Source organism: Seriola lalandi, unplaced genomic scaffold (genome assembly GCF_002814215.2).
Source record: "Seriola lalandi dorsalis isolate HSWRI2012SDOR001 ecotype SW California unplaced genomic scaffold, Sedor1 jcf7180002055008, whole genome shotgun sequence".
Lineage (NCBI taxonomy): Eukaryota > Metazoa > Chordata > Actinopteri > Carangiformes > Carangidae > Seriola > Seriola lalandi.
Genome location: NW_019525551.1, coordinates 4,154,271 through 4,176,500, shown reverse-complemented (window position 1 = coordinate 4,176,500; position 22,230 = coordinate 4,154,271). Strand labels below are relative to the sequence as shown.

The 22,230-nt window shown below is 40.7% G+C and overlaps 1 protein-coding gene across 5 annotated transcripts in view; it reads right to left on the bottom strand.

Moving 5' to 3' along the window:
• The window catches only part of LOC111647737 (kinesin-like protein KIF21A), a 59,140-nt gene that overhangs the window by 31,255 nt on the left and 5,655 nt on the right, over positions 1-22,230 (bottom strand). For all 5 annotated transcript variants that reach the window (XM_087171501.1, XM_087171500.1, XM_087171497.1 and 2 more), the window contains exons 2-3: positions 3,792-4,014; positions 269-451 (exon numbers count right to left, since the gene is read on the bottom strand). In XM_087171501.1, coding sequence (XP_087027627.1) covers positions 269-451; positions 3,792-4,014 — 406 coding nt within the window. The remainder of the gene's footprint in view (positions 1-268; positions 452-3,791; positions 4,015-22,230) is intronic.

Genomic DNA, 22,230 nt, shown 5'->3' with positions numbered 1-22,230 from the left:
ACACCTCCTAACCCCCGATGACAGCTGCCGCAGTTCAATTGTCAGGGTGGATATTTTCTAGTGATGGAGCGCTGGTGTCAAAGCTTGTTAAACGAGCTGTGTCAACAATATAAGCCTGACCCATGACATCTCTGTAGAGCCTGTCCTAATGCTGGTGAGAGGAAGATTACATTCTGTTTGTTTTATTTAGTTAATAATTTTTGAGTCAAAGAAGCAGAAACAATAAAAGAAACATTATTATTTTTGATGCAGTCATATGGGTCAGTACCTCGAGGAACTGGGCGTTGATCTTGAACTCAGGTACGGGGCGTCCCTGCTCCTGGGCGGCTTGTCGGCGCTCCTCGATGCCTTTGAAGAGGTGATGGACGGCACGGGGGATGATGCCCAGCTCCTCGTCTACGATGTTGACATCAAAGCCCGTCCCCATGGTGTAGGTCTTCCCTGAACCCGTCTGTAGGAGGAGATGAAGGTGTCATTCAAAGGAACAAATATTGTACACAGTGCTGGGGTCTGCACTTAGTGCTTAAGCAAAATGAAAATGAAATGTGTCCCAGAAGCTTAGAAATGACCTCCTGACATCAGGATAAAAATCTGCTATAACTCTTTTACTTTAATGATTATGTTAACCTCTTTTATGCTTTTTAACCATTCAATCTCATAGCATATTACTATCACATCTGGGTGATCTCACTTTAATTATTCACTTTATTTATTAGTGCTACCCAAATAAAAAGCACCAATAGTCAGTGGAGAAGTGTTGTTTACTTTTTTTAAGTTCATTTTTGTTTTCTGTTTTATTATTGCATTTCCTTTTCATTATTTGAGAGTATTTTTATATTGTAATTTGTTTTACTTTGTAAAGTAATTTCTGACTATAAAGTTTAGTTTCTGACTACAGTTTGTTTACTTTTACTTAATCTGCCATCTACTTTTTTCCAGTTGTTTTTTTATTTCCTACATTTCCCAGAATTCCTTATGACATCTATGAGTTCAATGCTTTCACCTGGGGGCTACGCATGCAGCTGGAGAGCAAGTCTTTCTAGATAAGATAAAATGTGTGACTCTTGTGTTGTGGCTGAATTCATTCTGGTCAAATAAAGTTATTGTCAGTGGAAATATTAGTAACTGTTCCACCGTCATTTCTCTCTTGCCATTTAATTCTGAAATATATTGTTTATTTTTGATTAAGTTGAACAGACATCAATTTTAGTCTGACAAAAAATAAAACTAAAAAAAGAACGAGTCCGTCTTAAACTGAACTAATCCAGGACAATCCAAAGTACTGTTGATACGACAGAAGACGTTTTCTCTGCTCCTCACATCCTCACTGTCTGTTTATATCTGACACCAAACTGGGCTGAGTTCTTGTGATGCAGCCCAGTGGGTCGGTCTAAATCTAGATTAGTCCCTGTAAAGCCACAGAGGCAAACGGGTCTGATCCGTCTGTGGCTTCAGAAGTAGGCCAGCAGTGAGCAGCAGTAACCAGGGAGATACGGGTTATGGACACACATTAAAGATGTATAGTTAGCTGCCTAAACAGTGTGTGTGCCAGTGTGTGTGTGCCCACTTCTCTTCACTCTGAATCGTGCGAGTGCCATGAAGCAGGAGCTCCGTCACCATGGCAACCTAAGCAGTAGGGGAGGTAACGAGTGGAGGGGGGCTGTGAGGCCCAAACTTGCATGTTATTTCCATGTGATGAACTTGAAGGAAGAAATGAAGAAGTGAAAGAGGAGGAGGAGTAACTGAAGTAAAAGCAAGTAATGATCCTTTCACCATCCAACAATCTTCAGATTATTCTCTCAGTTAAACATCGGAAAACTGTGAGAAATGAATTTCCCAAAGCACATTCGACCTGTCTGACTAATGTTGCCTGATCCACAGTCACAAAGCCCAAAGATTTACTATCATAAAGACAAAGAAAAGGTTGCAAGCTGGAACCTGCATCCATGGAAGCACAACACTACCACAAAAACATAAAGCTCCATAAGATTAATTTGGCATTATATGAATATATACTGTATATAAACACATTGAAGGTAGCTTGTTCATTTTTTGAGCTGTGATGTCTGTTGTATTTTGGCTTTGTTAATAACGTTGTTGCAATACAGAATCTCTGTACATCTCGCATTAGCAGGCTCTCTACCAGTAATGCCATTAATACCACGGGTAAATCCCTAAACTGTTCTTGAAGATGCGGTGCATCAGTGGCGGCGGCGGCACTAATAAATGAGCCGGTGTGCGTGCAGAGGAAACAGCAGTTTCTCTGGCCCCAGAAGAACTTGGTAGGATTATGAGGCCTGAACTCCCTCGCAACTTAACATTCGGATTTACATTAGCACAAAATCATACATAAACAGATTTCTGCACAGTGAACCAGGAGACTCAGACACATGAACTGCAGCTGAGCACTGATATAAACTGATGGTGTGATCAGAATGTTTTATCTTTTTTAAAAGTGTGTCGTCCAAATGAAAAGTTACAACCAAACTACAATTAAAAACTAACAAAATGACTTACAGAGATTTGTTTTATATGTGTAAATGTAACATGTAACAGTGGAGTCCAGTTTATTCCATTAGACATAGATTTGAGTGATTTAAACTGTCTTAATTTGCTTGATTACATAAAAGTAGATCTTGTTCCAATGCAAAGCAGTAATCCTGGATTTCTGCAGAATCCTGGTCAAGACTGGATTTGTACTTCTACAGCTTAGACTTATCTTTTATCCAGTTTATTAGATTTTGAGGTGAGTCTTGTACTATCAGCATATCACAGCTGGCAGTTTATAGGTTATTGTGACAATAAATACATCAAAGATCAATTTGTAGTCCTATTTGTGTTTTTATTTTCCTCTTAAACACAAATCATTTTTTTATTAACTAAGTCAAATTTCTGTTGTTTCTGAGATTAGCAGAGCTACTTCACAGTCTTACCCGTGGGGTACATGTAAGTACAAGTTTGTAATTTTACAATTGCTGCGTCTGTGTAATCTGAATGAAGATGTTTCATTTCTACTCGTCCTGAAAGAGGAACCCTCTGTTGTTCCTCCTGGTTTCTGTCCTGCTAAATCAGGGCTCTTAGTGTAGAGGCCGTGGTACGTCCGAGATGAAACTGTCTTTTTAAGCTTAAATAAAAGTGACATGCTGCTGTATTGTCAAATATACTGAAATCAGAAAATATTTTTTATAGTTATCTTTTCTGGCATTTTGCTTTTATTATAGCTGAGACTGGGAGGTCAGGGAGAGGGGGGTGGGGTGGGGGGGTGGGGGGGTTGGTGAAATGCAGCAAAGGGCCACTATGGTAAGGACTGAGCTTTCCAATTGAGCCACCGGGGCAATACGTATTCTTATTAACATAAACTATTTTGTGAAAATCTCTTTTTTGTAATTCATAAATTCATACAAAAAATATAGAAAGAGCCAGATCCAGTTTCCCTGTTTCCAGTCTTTATGCTAAGCTATGCTAACTGCCTCCTGGCTGCAGCTGCATATTAAGTGTACAGAGGTGAGTAGCATTGATCTTCTCCTCTAACTTTAAGCAAGTGTATTCCCTCAAAATGTAACACTATTCCTTTAAAACTATGGTTGGACAGATACAAGGTCACAGAGGTTTAAATTCCACAACAGAAGTTTCCTTTAGTCTCATTTTACCCAAATGTCACCACTCTCCACCTCCTCAACACTCCTCCTCTGTCTTGCCTCAAACACACCCAAACACAGAGACCAGCTCTCGACATCCACCGAGCTATAAACCACCAGCACTGCAGCCGAGACACGAGGACAAAGACTCGCCTGTCCGTATGCAAAGACGGTGGCGTTGTAGCCTTCGAAGCAGCCGTCGATCAGCTTCTCCGTGCAGGTGGCGTAGATGGAGTCCTGCTGGGAGTCCATGTCGAACATATAGTCGTAGGTGAAGGCCTTGTCTTTCCCCAGGATCACTTGGGGCTCCCCGGGCATCACATATGTGCAGATGTGACATCCCTCGATCTTCTCCCTGGCCAGCTGGGGACGGATCCTACAGCAAACACAGACAGAAGGGATGAGGCTGTGTTCATGAACACAGAGAAAAGATCTGAATTCTTTGTTTTGTGAAAATCAGTGATTGAAAAGTAATAGAAGCTTTAAACATTATGAAGGACACATAAAATAAAAAAAATAAAGGAGAATAAATGCCCTGAATAATTTCAATTGTATTTTTCAATCTTGGCAAGAAAACAAAGAAAGATTCAGCCTCAAGCAGCGGACACAAATAACCAGATTCAGATTCAAATAGCTTTATCGGCATGAAAAAAAAACATGAACAAAGCAGCACTGCAGGAACCACACCCAAACACTAATCCAAAAAATAAATAAACAAATCAATCTAATTCAAGTTCTGCTGGAAAATCAGATTTAAATTAGGTTCAAATTCAGCAGATATTTGCCAACTTGCAATGACTGTGTAATAGTTCAACAAGACAGAGAAAACTGACAAAAAAAACCTTTAGCTCTTACTCTGTGTATTCAGGATCAAACTACAAAACACAAGCTCAGCATCACTACAGAGCTCTTATATAATTTGTATAAGACCATTACTCCTCCATGTTCCAGCGTTAAAGTACAGATGGTTTTCAAAATTCATTCATTTCAAAACAGTTTCTGAAGCCATCTGTGGATTTTATTGCCTTAAAACAAGAAGACAGACAACAAAACACAACAATATACAAGTATAACAATGGCAAACACTACAGTGTGCTTCAACACCACATTATTGCTCATTATTTATGTACAACAAAAGGCTTTAAACAGGGGGTACTTATTTTAAAACTTATTAGGGATTCTTGCTGATTTACAAGAAAGTCACGCCAAAATATTCATGAGCTACAACGGTTTAGCAGCTCAGTCTTCACCTGAACACAAACATCTAAAAACTGCTCCACCAACACATTCAAATTCACACCTGAGTAAGCAGAGTGTGTTCAAGGACATATTGTAACAGGAAGCGCAGCCACTGCTGTGGAGATCAGACCTGAGAGCCTCACTACATTCTCTCTAAGCTACTGGAGAAGTTCAGCACAGTCCTGGAGCTGCTTCGTTAAACAGCGAACAAAAGAGTTCACACATGATAATTATGGAGCTGTACAGGCATATTTTGGCCGGCCGCCACTAGCCACACAATTAATAATTAACAAACCTCATTCAGTTATAAAAAGTGTTTTTCTAAAAATCCGCAAAAACCTCCATGAGGTGCTTCTCTGCTTCTTCTCTCACAAGAATATATTTCATCTGCTGCAGATGTGACCAGGTCAACATCCAACTCTGACCTAATACTTTGTCCCATAAAACCTGCCAGCCGGGTTAATATGTACGGCTTTAGTGGGTCTGACTGACTGACAAAGCTGAAAGTTGGCAGGGATTAACTGGTTTAATGTGAGAGAGAGGGAGAAAGGGAGAAAGAGAGAGAGAGAGAGAGAGAGAGACTGACTGTGTGTTCACTCTGCAGTTAAAATGAGCATTTATTTTTTTGTAAAGGAAAGATGGTGTCACTAACAGTACAACAGACACAAAGAGGAGTCGTACTCAAGGACAAAGAGAACAGGAACGAAAGGCTTTTTGAATGTCAGCCTGGAGCTTTCACAGCTGAAAAACCTTTACCAACTCATCCTGGGGAAATTCTGGGGCCTGGGTTTTTCCAACATCGCCAAATCAGTTTGACATATTTTGCTTTAAAATAAATAGGGTAAAACCGCAGTCATAAAGTTTTATACAAGTATGACATAACATTACAAAACACTACAACTATTAATTTTCATGACAGATTATTTTTCGTACATTTCCAAATTCCAAAGCCCAAGTTTATATCTTCAAATATCTTAAGATATTTCATTTATAATGAATTATGAAAAAAAAGCAGCAGGTCCTCACATTGGAGAAGACAGAGCCTGACTGACATTAACAATTAATCAATTATCAAAAAAGTTGTGGATTATTTTTTATTTAAATGTTAGTTTGATGTACTGATTAAAAAAATATCCTGTAAGAGCAGCCTGCAGGAATCTTTTGAAGACACTGAGCTCTTCTCCTTGTTACCTCATGTTCGCCACCTTCATCAAAATGACTTTGGGTCGCTTTTAGTGATGAGCTTTACAGTGAGTTTCAGCTCGTTGGTTAGCAGTGCAGAACACCACCTGTTTTCTTTCACTCTCATCTGTTTCAACTGCAACAGGCAGTAGGGCCGAACGATTAACTGCATTTGTGATAATATCGCGATATGATAAAACACGATTTTCTAACCGCAAAGGCTGCGATCACTCTGTGGTCACGTGACATGCAAGCGAGAGTAGAGCAGTCAGCTAAAAGAGGGAGCAAAGACTTGGCACGCTACACTTTGACCTGTTGTACAATGGCCCCGGCTCGACAGAACCTGGCACTGCAGAAACTTTAGTGTCAAAGAGCAGCAGTACGTGGTTGTGTGGAACTATTTTGGCTTTAAAAAAGAAGATGCTGCACAGCTTCAGGTATTGTGCAGAACCTGCCTTGCTATCGTTGCTAACTCACGGGGCAAAACTACTAACCTGTATCAGCACTTAAAAAAACACCTCAAAGCCATGTACCACAGTTGCATGGCTAAAATGCCGACCACCAGTGTGTGTCAGGTAAGCCAAATACCACCCGACCAGGATCACTGACCGAAACGTTTGAAAGCATAATTCCATATGAACGTAATTCAAAGCGGCACGGGGAAATTACTCAGGCAATAACAGAGTTCACAGGGAAAGATATGATGCCTCTCAGCACGGTGACCAAGTCTGGGTTTACGGCTTTGATAAATACACTGGATAAGCGGTACAGCGTACCCTCCCGCACATATCATGGCCAGGTTACCTTACCGGAGGTATATAAAAAATACAAGCTGAGACTCACAGCGGAGCTGAAAACAGCTGAGTGTTTCCCTACTACAACTGACATGTGGTCAAGCCGTACAGCGGAGAGTCTTATGGTGCATTTCATTAAAGACTTCAACCTCAAAGTTTGCTGCCTTCAAAAACTGCCTACTGATAATGTTGCTCCATAACTGCTGGATGAGTAAATGAGCGACCTTTTGCTAACAGGTTTGGCATATCGACTTAAAAGATGATGATGTGCCAGTGTTGTGTTCACAACTCGCAAATCACATCAGGAAGTGAAAACCAAATGACTAGAATGACTGAAGTGGTAGGACAGAGAACTAGCAGGGTTTTGATGTTCATGGTTCAGCTTTGCCCTGATGTAAAGTGTTAGCATGTAACCCAGCGGCAAATAAATGATTTCAGCATCTATGTCCTCTTCACTCAGTGGTTAACAGTGGACCAATCTTTCAGAAAAAGTTTCTCTGTCACTTTAAACAAACTCTCCTCATGGGTTCAGCTTGGACGAAAAGCACCTGACAGTGGGTCTGCCAGCCTCTCTGTCCTGTGTGGATAAAAGCCTCATTGTGCCCCCAAGTTCAGGGGAGAACAATGCTGTGAGTGGAGTACAGTGCGGCCATTGTGTCCGTCTGTGTGACACTAGATCCCAGCGCTGACACCAACGCCACGGCTGCAGGATTACACGGCTGGACGAAGGCGAGGGAGGAGAGGTAACGTCCTGCCTGGAGTTCCCAACATGTCTGTGATTAATTCTGTAATTCTTCTATTACACTTATTTTATCATATCACAAAATGAACTCCAATATAATGATACAAAAGCCAAAACTGTAAAATCTGCACTTGACAAAGACCTTCATGTCAGAATATTGAAGCTTTTCCTGCGCGGTGCAGCTGTACGGCAGGTAACGTGTTGATTGACAGCCCTAAAGGCTGCATTAAAAAATGTAAACATACAATACAAGCATTATGAAACGTGTGAGACAAAGTTTTGCTGGGTAATCTTTCACACTCAGCTCTCATGAAGCTGTGTCACTCATAATTGAGACCATGTTATGAAGTAGCTGCACACAGTTCCTCAAGGTTTGTTTTGCTTTGGTTTGTTAGTTTTAACCAAAGTCAGAAGTTTCTTTAAGATTTACATTTGGACATTTGTAGCACGGTTTTGTCACACAAGGGAAAAGGTCAGACAAGGAGCTTTGAGGCCACATTACAGTTTGAAGACATGAAGCAATTTACAAAAAGGTTTTCACCATCTCTCTCACAGTAGTCACAATAGGAAAAGCACAGGTGTTACTGACAACATTAACAATGGCTCTGCTGTATTCCTCTGGTGTAAGTGTCCCAGTAAAGGCTCCCTGTGGTGGTTTTGACCGAGCTGTTTTTCTCTGAGTGGAAACTTCACAGAGCACCTTTAAATCCTGAGAGTGTGACCGTGAGCAGGACACTGAAGAAACTAAATGGAGTTCAGCCATCACTGATTTTATTATTTGCACCTGTGTTCTTCCTACTGTGACACGTCTTTTTAAACTGAAACGTCTTCAGGTCTATAAGGCAGAGTAAAGGTTCCCTGGGGAGTTTTTGGTTCCATTACCATGGAGCATGTGGGTCTTCAGTTTGTTTGCACATGCATGTGTACTCACTCAGAGGATATATTATACATTTCTCCCACCAGTTTCATGCTATTCCTCTGATTAACAGACAGTGGGGGTAATAGAGAATAAACTGTCACAATGAACCTAGAGCAAGCGAGCACACCTGTAAACACTGAGAGAGAGAGAGAGAGAGACAGAGAGAGAGAGAGAGAGAGAGAGAGAGAGAGAGAGAGAGATGGACACTGAATGTAAACATAATTTATATGTACAACTAGTCATGTGATCACAAGTTCAACTAAATCTGTGGGTTAGGCTCCTGATTCAGATTGTGGATTGTGATTCAACCTAAAAAGATTGTGATATGATCCGTTGACCAGATCGCCCACCTGTAGCTAGAATACAGTAATAGATATCAGATCTGTTTCACACTGTTATCACCTGCTGCCACTCGAGGCATCAGTGTTACCGGGCACATCTTTAATGAAGCAGATCAACAACCAGAACGTCACAACACACAAACAGGCACAACATTGAGCAGCTTTCAGAAATGTGTGTGCAGCCGTTTGAACGTAGTCATACATGCTCAGAATACAGACCCACAGTAAACAAGAGAGTATGCAAAGAAACAAATATGCTCTGGAATTCCTGTCACAATAAACGTGATCCCAGTCAGAAAATCAATTAACTTCCATGTCAAATTTGCCGTATTTAACCAATTATGTTTCCTCAGCCTCTAAGAACGTTCTAGAAATCTAATCCTTTCCAGTAACCACAGGAGGGGGGTCTTTGTTTCAGACGATTTAACTCCCTAATTGAGTGTGTAATCCTGTCTGTTTCAACACTCTCCCACAGCACTGACACACCCGGGAAACTCTCCCAAATTTACTCCCTTTTTCATCTGCGTATATACACCGAGACTTGCTGCTGCACCTTCAGGATTTGTTTCTCATTAATGCAAACATTGATTTTCAGACAGTTTAGTTTGAGTAGAATTAGGATTTAACTGTTCTGGGGGAAATTGAAGGAAGTTCTATTAAAAACAGGTTTAACCTCTTTAGCCCTAGGGATGCTGGGGGGTATGCCTCGCCTAGACAGTCACACCCAAAATAGATCAAGAATAGCTATTCCATGTGTCAGTAACATTGTGACTGTTACTAAAGCAAAGTAAATTGTGATAAACCAAAGGAAACATTACATTTTTTTCCTCACCTAGAATTTATTTTAAATTAGACAGTGGATAACACCATGATAAAAATGATCCCATGCAATGGAATGCAACTGATTTCATTCAGCAACTTCATGACAATGTAGATAGAAGTACCACAAAGCACACAAATTCTACAAAGGTTTTAGTGGGGATGGGGCCAGGCGGACTCTCCATTTGGACACTTGGAAAGCCAAGGTACCCAAAGTGTGCCAAAGGGGTTTTTTTTAATTCTTGAAAGGAAATCTGGCGACAAAATACTAATGATTTCCACTACAGGAGGCTTTGTGCACACAACACAACGCTTAGCCACTTCCTTTACCCTGTGCATTATCAGATTGTGCACAATCCTTGTGTGTAAAAAACAACTTAATTTTATAATGTCTCCAATTTCTTCCAAGTCATCTAAATTGCTATATTATGTTGATTTCGTAAACATTGTAAAAGTTAATTTACATAAAACATACTATATACAAAGTTCAAAATACAATAATTAAAAATGAATAAAGTGAGTTGTTGAAGGTTTTCTTTTCAGCAATTCTTTTAAATAAATGTTTCTATACAAAGCTCCGAGGCCAGCTCATTAATTTCTAAGGTAAAACATAATTCCTTTAAAACATAATTAATTAATAACATGTACAGAAGTGAAATGCAAGGCAAAAACTGAGCTTTGATAAGAAATTATGATAAATTGTGATTAAAAAAAATTGTTTTCATCAGCCAGAAATTCAGTAAGAAATTCAGATCAATAGTTCTCATTGATTGTCATCAATAAAAATAGAAGCCAAACTGATCGTATATGTAAAAATGTAAACTGAGCCTCAGTGTATCAATACAGGGGCCATAAAAAACAGCTGCGGTGTCTCGTCTATTTCTTTTTCTTTTGCGCTGGATTTTGTACATTTACAGGAAGAGCTGAGGTCAGAGGTGAAATGAGGGTCAGGGTCAGAGGTCAGCATGTCTCTGCAGCAGAGACATGTAGTCTGGCTAACATCAACCAGAAACTAAGTCAGATACAAACAGAGCAAATGAAACACAACCAGGTCTGTGCATTGAACTGACTCAACATGATGACAGCTTTTCTGGTTAATGACACGCTTAATTGTTTAGTCGACTGACAGAAAATTATAAGCCTATAACTATAGGCTATAATGATAATCAATCAAATCAAATTTTTCAATCAAAAATGCCGTTCTCCTTTCAGCATCTCAAATATGTAGATGAAATATCTTTGGTTTTGGAGTGATGCTCAGAAAAAACATGACATTTGAAGATAAAAACTCTAAAAATTTTTTTGCAGTTTAATGACATTTTATTTACTAAATAATCAAGCAGTTAATTGATAGTGAAAGTAATTGTTAGTTGCAGCTAGGGCTGGATAAAAAATAGTTATTTGCTATAAATCATGATTTTTAATTGGTAGGTCCAATATCAATTCATGAAATCAAACTTTGCAAATGCCTTATCTCAGTGAACACGTACATCTGTGCTAAATGTTGTGTGTGTGCGATTACTGCCTTAGTTAGTTGTGTAAAATATCTACTTTGTGGACAAAACGTTTGTGCATAAAAAGGTGATTTTAAGTGAAAAACGTAGATGATTGTTGGCTATATGAGTCATGACATTCCTGTACACTGTGACTGATTACAGTCTTTGTGGACCCACCACAGTTCACCACACTGCACACTGATCTGAGATCTGTCTAGGAGATATAATCTCTGGCTATAAGATATGAAGCCAGTAACAGTAACAGTAGCTAACCAGCTGTCTGCGGACATCAGACTGATGTCTTGTCGACACAGATAGTGCAGATGAGTTAGTGAGCAGACTTTCAATTTGTCCCGTCTGTGCTCAAATTGACCAGCGAATATCTGAGATGATGAGCCGATCACTGATAACACTGAAAACCAGCCTTTCCTGATCACCAGCCGATCAACTGGTGCATCTCTAATCACTTCTGGACTTTGTGAATCAAAATCGAATCAGGAGATTATTTATACATTGATGTATAAAGTAAAAATGGTATGCCATAGTGTCCAATTCAAATGTTACATAGATTTTTGAAAATGTATTTTTAATTCTATTTTTTAATGTCGCTTAATTTCTGATTCTTTATTATTTTAATTTCCTTTCCTTTCAAGTATAGTTTGAAAAAACTTTACATTCTCAGCTTGTTTCAGAGCTGCTGGTATTCAGCTGTGAACACACTCAAACCTGCCACCATGACGCCCAATCCCTCCAACCCCCAGCTCCTCACTGCACTCACTAAATCATTAAGAGTGCTGCACTTCACTAAAAGGGAAGGGTGAAGGATGCAGAGGTGTCTGAGGCTGTGCCTGTCTGATACTGAAGCATATTAACTTTCACTCTCATCTAAGTATATAAGTATTTACTGACTAAGTATTTAAATGTTGGGGAAAAAGATATCTAAAGGTGTTGTAGTAGATGATTTCCATCTGGGGACAAGATAAAGAAAATCAGCTGGAACAGGAAACATTATGACATCTGTCATTGACTTCACCGACTAATACTTCAATTTTTTTCTGGAAGTAGTGTCAATGTGTGCAATCAAAGATACACTTAGCCTATTATTTTCTTGATTTAATTGATTAATTGTTTGGTAAATCAAACATCAGAAAATATTGAAAAATGTTTGTTGTAATTTCCTAACGTCTTTAGATGTCTTGTTTTGTCCAAAACAAAGATATTTTGTTTACTATCATGTAAACATGTTCACTATTTCATTACATGCACCAAATCCTCACATTTGAGAAACTGGAAGCAGCAAATCTTCAGCATTTTTGCTTAAAAAAAAAAAAAACTAAAACAATTATTCATTTATCAAAATAGTATTTTTTTTGTTGCAGTTTTGTTTCAATTCATCCATTATATATGAAATCTATCAGACTAAATGTATGAATCCAGAAATGTTTGTGCTCTACTTCTTTTGTGTTTGCAGACAGAGAGAGGCAGAGCTACAGCAGTGAACCTGGCTGCTGCTGAGAAAGAGAGGAGGGAAAAAAGATTCAGAGGAACCTTTGTTCATGCGCACACAGCCCAAAATCAAAGCGCACACAAGCCTACACACACACACACACACACACACACACACACACAGCTCCACTCCCAGAGGTCTCTGCAGACCGGAGAGTAAACAGACCACATCTTCATGTGGAGATTTGCTGAGAGCAGCAGTGCGGCTGCTGGGGATGATGTCACCTGCCACTGGGCTGTCCGCTCGACTTTAAGTGTAACAGCTCACTGTCCTTCACAGAGGAGACAATTACGTCTGTGTGAAGGACAATGAGAAGGAGAGTGTGCAAAAGAGAGGAGGTAATAAGAGAGAAAGTGTGTGCGTGTCTTTGTCACACACTTGGCTCGTTGCCAGACACTGCAGGCCGGTGGCTACATGCCTCCTTGCGGCTGTGTTCACAGTGAGGCGGCACTAGAAGGACAGGTGATTGCTTTGAGGCCATCAGGCTTCATCTGCTTCCTGTCTCACCTTTCACTCACTGTAAGACGCATCAGAAAATCGTCCTTAGCAGGGGGGGGCTGATCGTTCAACACATCCGGGCGGTTCTGAGCTGGTGAGGTACGTTGAAATTTACAGGGACAGGCACTTAACTGCCTTTTGTAGCTATTAGCTGTCATTTTTGTTAATCTTCCTGTCAATCACTGCCCTGAAATAGCAAACCCCATGACACCATTTAAGTCTGAAAATACAACTTAACTCAGGGCAGCAGCCTTAGAAACACAAGCGAGACAGCACGAATCCAAAAACAGACACCGAGAAATCACACCATCAGGCACTGACACCAGCAAACATCTATGACTACTGCATCATTATGTGGCGGGCAGCATTAAACGGAGAAGTGCCTATAACCTGCAGTTGGAGGTGGAGCTTTCTTGAATGGATTTTGGGTAAAAGGTTTGAGTGTTGTTCTCCTTTTCAAACCTGCTTCCCCACCCAGTCAGCTTCCTCGGTCTGAGAGAGAGAGACACACTGACTCCTCTGTGAGCTTCTGCAACTGAAGATTAACCATCGTCGTTGTGCGTCTAAGCAAAGATGAGCATCTTCAAAAAAACCATAATTCTAGCCTTAAAATCAGCAGTTCTCCTGCTGAGGTTTTGATCACAACTGTTCTTCCTCAGGCAAAGTGTCACAACTGAAGTCTATCTTAAAGAGCTTCTATTACTGTACATACAGGATCATACTTTTACATTTTCTTTTATAGTATACGTCTAATCCTATCATGCTGACAGGGGAGGGGCTGTGGTTGGTTTGGTTCAAAGAGAAGGGAGCTGGAATGATATCTGCGATTAACAGAACGGCTTAAAACCGGTGTGTTTTAAGGCAAACGATGCATCTCACTGTGCAGAAGCAAGACATTAATATGCACTCCTGTTTGCTGACTTATACTTTGGCTACAGTGTCAAACATAACAGCGTGGCAAAAATAAATCAATAAATACAAAAATAAAGAGGGACAGGCATCTTTAATCCATCGATATAGAATTTAACAGGAAACTGTCTGCAGGATAAATACATGACAAAGATCCTCTGCAGCTTCTATTTCAGGGAATGTTTTCTGAGTGCCCTGCAGTACAATAAGAATGTTCATTTTTAGTATCAAAAACCTTTCTAGAAGTGGTTTCATGCTCTGCCCATTGAGCCAGACAGGACCACCTACAGCACCAGACAAAGAGCTCAGAGCAGCGTTGGCTTTGACTGAACACCAGGCCACAGGCGACCACATGCGATCTGTGCCACAGTCCAGCACACATCATTCATTTATAACAGCTTTAACTTCATATCTGTGGTGATTCAATGTGTCTTTATGCCTGTGCCGCTCTGAAACACTCTGCTCTCTGCGTGACATAAAGGATGGGGTTGCCATGGCGACCGGTAATAGAAGCAGAGAATTAAAGTCATAATCTGATCCCAGCAGGATATAATGCTGGTCTGGCCGACTAAAGGGTGCCAGGAGGAGGAGGAGGGGCATCATGGGAGAGGCTCTGTGCCCTGCCGCCCATCACAGACTTCAGGATGAGGTTAACTCAGCGCTGACCCAACTTCTGAACAAGTCAACATTTCCTCAACGCCTCCGTCCTCGTGACTAAAGCCCGAGCATCAGAAAAGGTTCATCATATAATTCTTCTTAACCCACAGGGATAATTTTACCTCCTCTCAAGTGCAACCACTCAGACAGGCCTTAGTTATACGCTCTGTTAATTCCACAAAGCAGCCGTACATACACTTAGAGGATGTGACATATTCATTACCCCATAGCTGAGTTAAAACACAGAGTTAGCCTTGGTTTAAATGTGAAGGCCTCCTCAGCCTGTATCATGTTGTTATGCAGCTTAAATTAAACCATGGTTTGTAGGATGACATTAATGAGTGAGTACTTTTAACTCAACAATTTCTCTTTAAAAAACACTCACCATGTTTAAAATGCTAAAAATAAGACATTTTTCTGGAAGCTGACAAAATGTAGATTTTAACCTCTGTGTGATATACAAGTGTTTGTTGAAAAAGTCAAGTAGGTTTAGTCCAGAATTAGTTTTCAAGGTTTGTCTTATTAGGTTTTACTCTTTACTCTACCTTCATCCAGATAAATATGACTCTGTAACTGTCAAACACTTAAATGTCAGAGCCCTAAAGGGAGCGGGAGGGTTCTGTGTAACACAAACTTTGAAGTCCTTATTTTTTCACTTTGACTTTACCACAACATAAAACAAATCTCAGAGCACAGTCTAATCCTTAAACAGGTAAAAGCTCATCCTCGTCTACGGAGACAGAGAGCGGGAGGAAATCAAACCCCGGCTCCTAAATCTTTCCTGCAAAGTTAAAAACGGTAGTAAGCACTGAAACCACATCAAGTCTGCACTGAAGTATGATATTACTGAGAAAAAGGGGCCTGACAGTGATGCTTTTATTACAACTGCCTGATGACAGCTCGACAGCAGATTCATAATTTATGTCTTCATATGACAAATCTTTTCCTCAAACAGAAGTGGAGACTTCAGACTGACTTGTGTTAGACTGACTAGGACTTAACATACAAGAGATTTTACTCCCCAGACAGCAACTGTATACTCACCTTACATATTCACTACTCTGTCATTTAATGTTTCACATTGAGAGAGGCCTGTCTTGACTTTCAGTGTGTTCATTAATCTGATCCAGTGAAATAAATACCTGAAAATCTGTAAATCTTATACTATATGTTCAAAAAGACAATTCTACCACAATGGCCAAATACTAACTACTAAACAAAAACATGTAACTGAACTGAACATGGAATTAAGTCAGATTTAAAACCCATTTATTGACAGACTTGTTTCTGTGTGTTACAGAGGCCAGAGCTTGAAAAACAAGCCCCACACTGGGGCCTCTGCTGGGGCACACTACTTGTGTTTTCTAACCTGTGCACCAGGTTAGTGGAGGCTGAGACTGGCCTGCTGGTAACCTGAGTTTATTGGTTCATCTTCCTCTAATATAAAGCTTTGGAAGTGCGTGGTCATCCCACTGATCTTGGAAACTATGCTTCCAAAAACAAACGAGGCTGCACAGAGTCCCTGTGGCACGCCAATAACGGCTTTACTGCTTCCTGTGGGTCAGGGGTCAGAGAGCAGACCATCCCATCATTATCAGGGGTGGGGAGGGGAGGGGGAGATTAGGCAACAGGAGGTGTCAGCAGGGGGATCATCTGTAGCTGTCAACATGGAGAGGAAACACCACCAGGCAGGCCAGGGTCAGTGTTCGAGGGAACAGAGACCCTGTTTTTCCTCCTCTCTCTGGCACGTTGTATACAGACAGACATACACAACTGTGAGTCCAGGGCTTTCAGGTGGTGAAACGCAGCTTTACGTGGCTTGATCAGTGGTTCTCAGTTTCAGTTTACTGCGTCTCTAAATACAAAACTGTCATCTGAAGCTGATTACTGTCACTCATATCTAATTCTGTAGAAAAAAACATGTTATCATTAGCACTGGTTGCTGTTAAATTAGCCTGCAGCTTAGATAGCTATGTACGTAAACTTAGAAGTTTACACTGAAGCTGCAGTAAGACCAGTACTAAAGATAACATCAGGTATTTTAAAAGATAAGTGTAACCTGAGGCTTGTGTTTGATTATAATCATTGAGTATTTTCTGGCCACAGTCATAATTAAAAGATTTAGAAGAACTGCCCCTTCTTTCATCGTATTTGTTTTATTCAATTCAAAGCAACTAAAAACATGGATTTGTCACTTGAAGGTTACAGACGTATGTGCTAAACACTCATATCATTTGGTTTCTCTGCAGTCTGTTTGAAACAGGACAGTGACCAAGAAACCTTCAGTCACCTCAGAGCTGTTACATTTAAAATCGCTCTGTTCACACCTGCCACACCAAATCTGACTGAGAATGTCCAACAGTTCCTGGTGTGACTGTGGCCACACAAACTATGGTAGATCAGATCATCTTTTCACTTTTAATTATCACCTTACTGAAAACTCGTGGTCCCGCCATGTTTTAAAGCCTCTCCAACTGGTTGATGCACTATATGTGGATTCATCAGTGTGCTATGAATGATGTGTCCTTTTCAGGAGTGGAAACGCTCACCTAAACATACACACACGCACTGATATAAGAGGTGTTTCATTTCATTTGGATCATCTAACACAACAAATAAACTAATAGTGTACACAGTTATCTGGCATTAGCAATTAAACCATCCAACATCAGTAAACCTAATTATGGCTGATTCATACTTGCTGCTTAAATGTGATGTTGATGCTGCCATAGACTTAAATATCAGCCATGCGAGTTATTACCAGACTCAGTTCTTCTGGCTTTTTGGTTTTGCATATAGATATTTAACTGCATATGTATATAGATACAACGAGTGCACAAATACCAGCTGGCAGAGAAGACACATTTACCTGAAGGCATCGTGAACTCACATTAGTTTCTCAGTTTTTGTAAATAGTTTGAGTCATTCTTAGTTACAGGAAGTCCAATTTTCTAAAAACTTCATAAAAGGCATCATTTAAAAAGATTTATAGCCGGCAGTCCTGTTAAGAGCTTCTTTTCTTGCTATTGCAAGAGGTGAAATTAAGGCTCGGACAATTTCCAAAAGTTAATATCTCGAGAGTTCAGCACAAGTATTGGAGTATGTGTTTTATTTTTAATAATGCGTAATTATATTATTGTATTTTATGTTTCAAGCAACAACTCAATTCAAAATAACTTTATTTATCCATTAGGAACTTCATTTGTGTAAAAGTCAGTGCAAACTGACACATAGGAGATGATGCCACTAAACAGGAGTCAAAGGTAAGTGAGCAAAGCAGTGAGGGTCGGACTCGGCCTCAGGGCAGACTGTACAAACTGGAAATAAAACAAAAAAACTTTCGATACTATGAAAAATATCACATATGCCAGGAAATATTGTCATATTTGATATTATCGGGCAAAGCCTATTGAAAATGCTTCTCTGGTAGAAGTAACACGTCCATGTCAGGGTTTTTCCTGTAAAGAGAATTGCGAGGTGGCCGTCTCTGTCAAATTTCATGCCACCACCGCCTCCCGACAAAATTCTAGTACTTGTTTTCTCGGTACTAAGTGGATTTGACGTTTGTAACTGCAATTGCGGCTGTACGCCACTACAGCACAAACATGCCACTTACGGCAACGTAGTAGCTTCTTGAAAAGTTTCCCCAAATTAACGTTTCATCCCATCATGTATGTTTTTTTTGCAGAAATTTCTCAAATCACAGATTAATTGGATCGTGAGGACAGGTGAAACAGTGCAGAGTGCAACCAAATTTACTGAACTAAATTTCCACAGAAATTTCCCCCACTCCAGCTCCCAGATCAGAGTCTGGACTGCAGTGTCATTCAACCATGTGGTGTTGACACAGGAGTCCCATCTCTGTGTCAGCGACACAAAAGCTACCCCTGAAAATGTGTGTGTGCACATGCGTGTGTGTGTGTGGGCGGGTGAGGGATACATCAGCCAGCCGCCATCTGCAGCTTTCAAGGCAGCCAGATAGCAGATAATAGGTTAGGTAAACACAGTAGTCGAGGTCGAGTGGAAGTCAGGCTCAGCTCCACAGTTAACCATTTGCATCTCTGTCAGCGATATGATTTTATTTTTTCACCATTAATTGCCAGCAGGCGGCCAATCATCACCGAGACGCTTAACAAAGACACCACCCACGTCGAGTGTTCACACCTGCAGCAAAACTCAAATGACTAATGTCTCATGAATATGCAGAATCAGACAGCTGCTACATGATGCCAGCAGGTGTTGAGGGCTCATTTGCATGTGCTGCCTCCAGAGGCGTTTAATCCACGGCTGTATTTTAGGTGCAAGACCGTCTGACGCAGGAAGGTGTCCGACAGTCGCACTGTACGGAACGTGTGAAAAAGCTGTTCATCATGAGCTCACAATTGTTGTCCTCCACAAATCATGCAGAAAGATGATGGTGAGCTTTAGTATTGATCACCCCTCCTGGTTTAAATTGATTTACCTTCTTGTGTAAATTACGTCAGAATACACTGAAAAAAAATGTTTTTCAGGGTCCTCGGCAACCTCTTCAGATGCCTTCTTTTGTCTCAAAGATTTTCATTTATGTAACTACACACACACACCAAGAAGGTTCTGGGTTCTGTGTGGAGTTTGCATGTTGGCTTCGTGCCTGCGTGTGTTTCCTCTGGGTGCTCCAGCTTCCTCCCACCATCCAAAGACATGCAGGTTAATTGGTAACTCTAAATTGCCCATAGGTGTGAATGTGAGTGTGAATGGTTGTTTGTCTCTATATGTCAGGCCTGTGATTGGTGACCGGAGACCTGTCCATGGTGCACCCCGCCCTCGCCCAATGTCAGCTGGGATTGGCTCCAGCCCCCTGCGGTATGGTATCGACTTAATTTTTTTTTTTTCTCTTTTAAAAAGGTTATATAATATTAAGATTTACCTTCACTGGTCCAACCAATTTCATCAAAAAGTGAGCCTGTACATGTGTTTGAGCTTATTGCTAAAAAATTGGTTCATCAACAGAAAATGAATGGGTAAAGATTTGACAGGCTAAGCTATTAAAGCTATAAAAAGTAATGAGCAATGTAATCAATAATGATCGTCGGTCGCTGCCCTATCTGAGACTGAGGTCCTAAGTTTTGACTACACCAGCTCCAGTCAGCCAACATTTTTATTAAACTTGAACACTATTTAAACATGCATCGTCCAAATCACTCCACTGACGTCCGACCTATTACAGATATAACCTCACACATCATGTGTAATGGACGTACAGATACAGCCTGATTCACTTGATAGAGAAAACGCATCCGCTCCCATTAACTGCAGAGACAGCCTCGACATAAATAACAAGGTGGCAGCTCACTACGCAAACAGAGCTATTTGTGACTGTCTGAGGCCTATTTGTGACGTTCTACTGGCAGTTTGATGATAGAAGTTAAGTTACATCAACATCCTATTCGTGGTACCACTTCTACATTTAGACCTCATTCATTTTAGCCGAGCCCTTAACCGGACAGGTCTGTGCAGAGAGAGAAAGGCCAACATCAGGCAGAGCTGTGCTGGAGTCTGGAGGAGGAAGACAATGACAAAAAATGAGTAAAGTGTGAATGCCAGCCGCAGAGGGAACAACATATTTGCAATGGGTGTGGTGCACATGTAAGCTACTCTATAATTACATCCAATCTATTTTGCATGACCAGCTTGTTTCCTAAGTGCTACATAATGGGTGGGGGGGTGTCCAACCCTGTCATAAACGTGTCCACATGTGGTGCGTGCGGCTCCACAGGCGCAGGCTCTCTGCACTGGTGCAGATGCGTCTGGCTGAAATGCGCTGACTCCTTAGGGCTGCCGATATAGATAACTGAGGTCTTCCAGCAATGCTGCGGCCAGTCAGGAATCTATTTTGGGGGAAGTTGACTTTAAGTGTAGGCTATGCTTAGCGTCGTCTTGGAATGGTGGAGACTTCTGTCTAGAAGGAGGTCATGAAGGCTAAACACTGGAAATGTATCTGGGTTCCACTCAAATTACTGAATCACAGAGCAGCCTGTCACCATGGCAAAGTCAGTTACTAAAGATAATGTGAAGATCTGATAATTAAAGTCCTGCTGCACAACTTTCCTTCACTTTCTTTGAATTATTCTAGAGCTGCAACTAACAGTTATTTTCATTATGAAATTGCCTGTTCATTATTATTTTGATTCTCCTTTAGGCTACAAAGTTTCCCATGAAACCAGAGAAAATATGGCATCTGACTTAAACAAACTCATCTATTATCAAAATTCTAGCAGACTCATGTGTTGTCTGACCACCAACTGACAAATTGTTTCACTTATTGGTGTTCATAAGTTTGGAAATGCAGGAATTGTGGCTGAAACAAGTCTCTCTAATTTTTTCATATTACATTCACATTAAATTTACTTTTTTTTTTTTTTTTTTACCCAAAGCAACTTACAAGTGAGGCCAGTCTGGTATGTGACTGTCTTGTGTGCAGGGATGACAATGCCAGACTATGTTCCTTGTTGAAGGAACAGAGTGGATGAGAAGGAGCGTAAGCCTGAATGATTGAGTTCAAGTGGATAGTGCAGACCCAGAAGTCACTCTGAAGGCAGCATTAATGACTTGTACTTGATTTGGGCGGCCATGGGTAGCCAATGTAGGTCAATGAGTTAACAGAAAGTTAACTAACAAAGTTGATAATCAGTGAACCAGTCATTTATCAAGCAAAAATTCAAAACATTATCTTGTCCTTTGTGCAGCTTTTTGCCAATTACCAATCAAATATATTTTGGACCAAATACGTCCCTTCAAGCTCTGGATACTTGTAAAAGGATATTTGTCACTATTTTATAGACTAAACAAAGACTGTAAGCTTGTTAACCGTTGCAAACAAATCTATCACAATGAGCAACCTTAACACTATAAAGTGACACCGGTTGGCAGCCTGAGTGCAATGCCTGTAGCACCACAAATACAAGTGATGTAAGGTCAGCTATGTTACTTTGTAATGAGCTCAGTCTATTCAGAGCTGGCCTGTGTTGAGCTCCAGCTCCCTCTCTGGAAACACACACTCCCCCGTCAGCTAGTTCTGCAGGCAAAGTAGGTGTTATTCATAGCTTCCGTGTGTGTAACTTGGCTAGCACTTTAACACTTTGGCTAACACTTAAAAAGACGAGCAGCGTATGCAGGGAAGTAATACAGCGTGATGTGCGCTCCCCTCAGGCCATTTCTCCAACAAAAGAATGAGGATGATAGAAGGAGGATGCAGAGCTGGATGGAAACACAGGTCACGGCCAATACTCATCACTCCAGACAAAGAAACAAAGAATAACCCAGCCTCCCTTCTGGCACAGCAGGAGATTTTAGCCGAAAAACTGAAATTTTGAAAGCTTTGACTGAGGTTTTCAAATATTCAGGGTTGCTAAGATCATCAGTCCACATAAAACAACCATGAGTACTGGTTCCTGCTGGTTTTTTTAACTATTGCACCTGATCCCCATCCATCACTGTACTGTACCGAGAA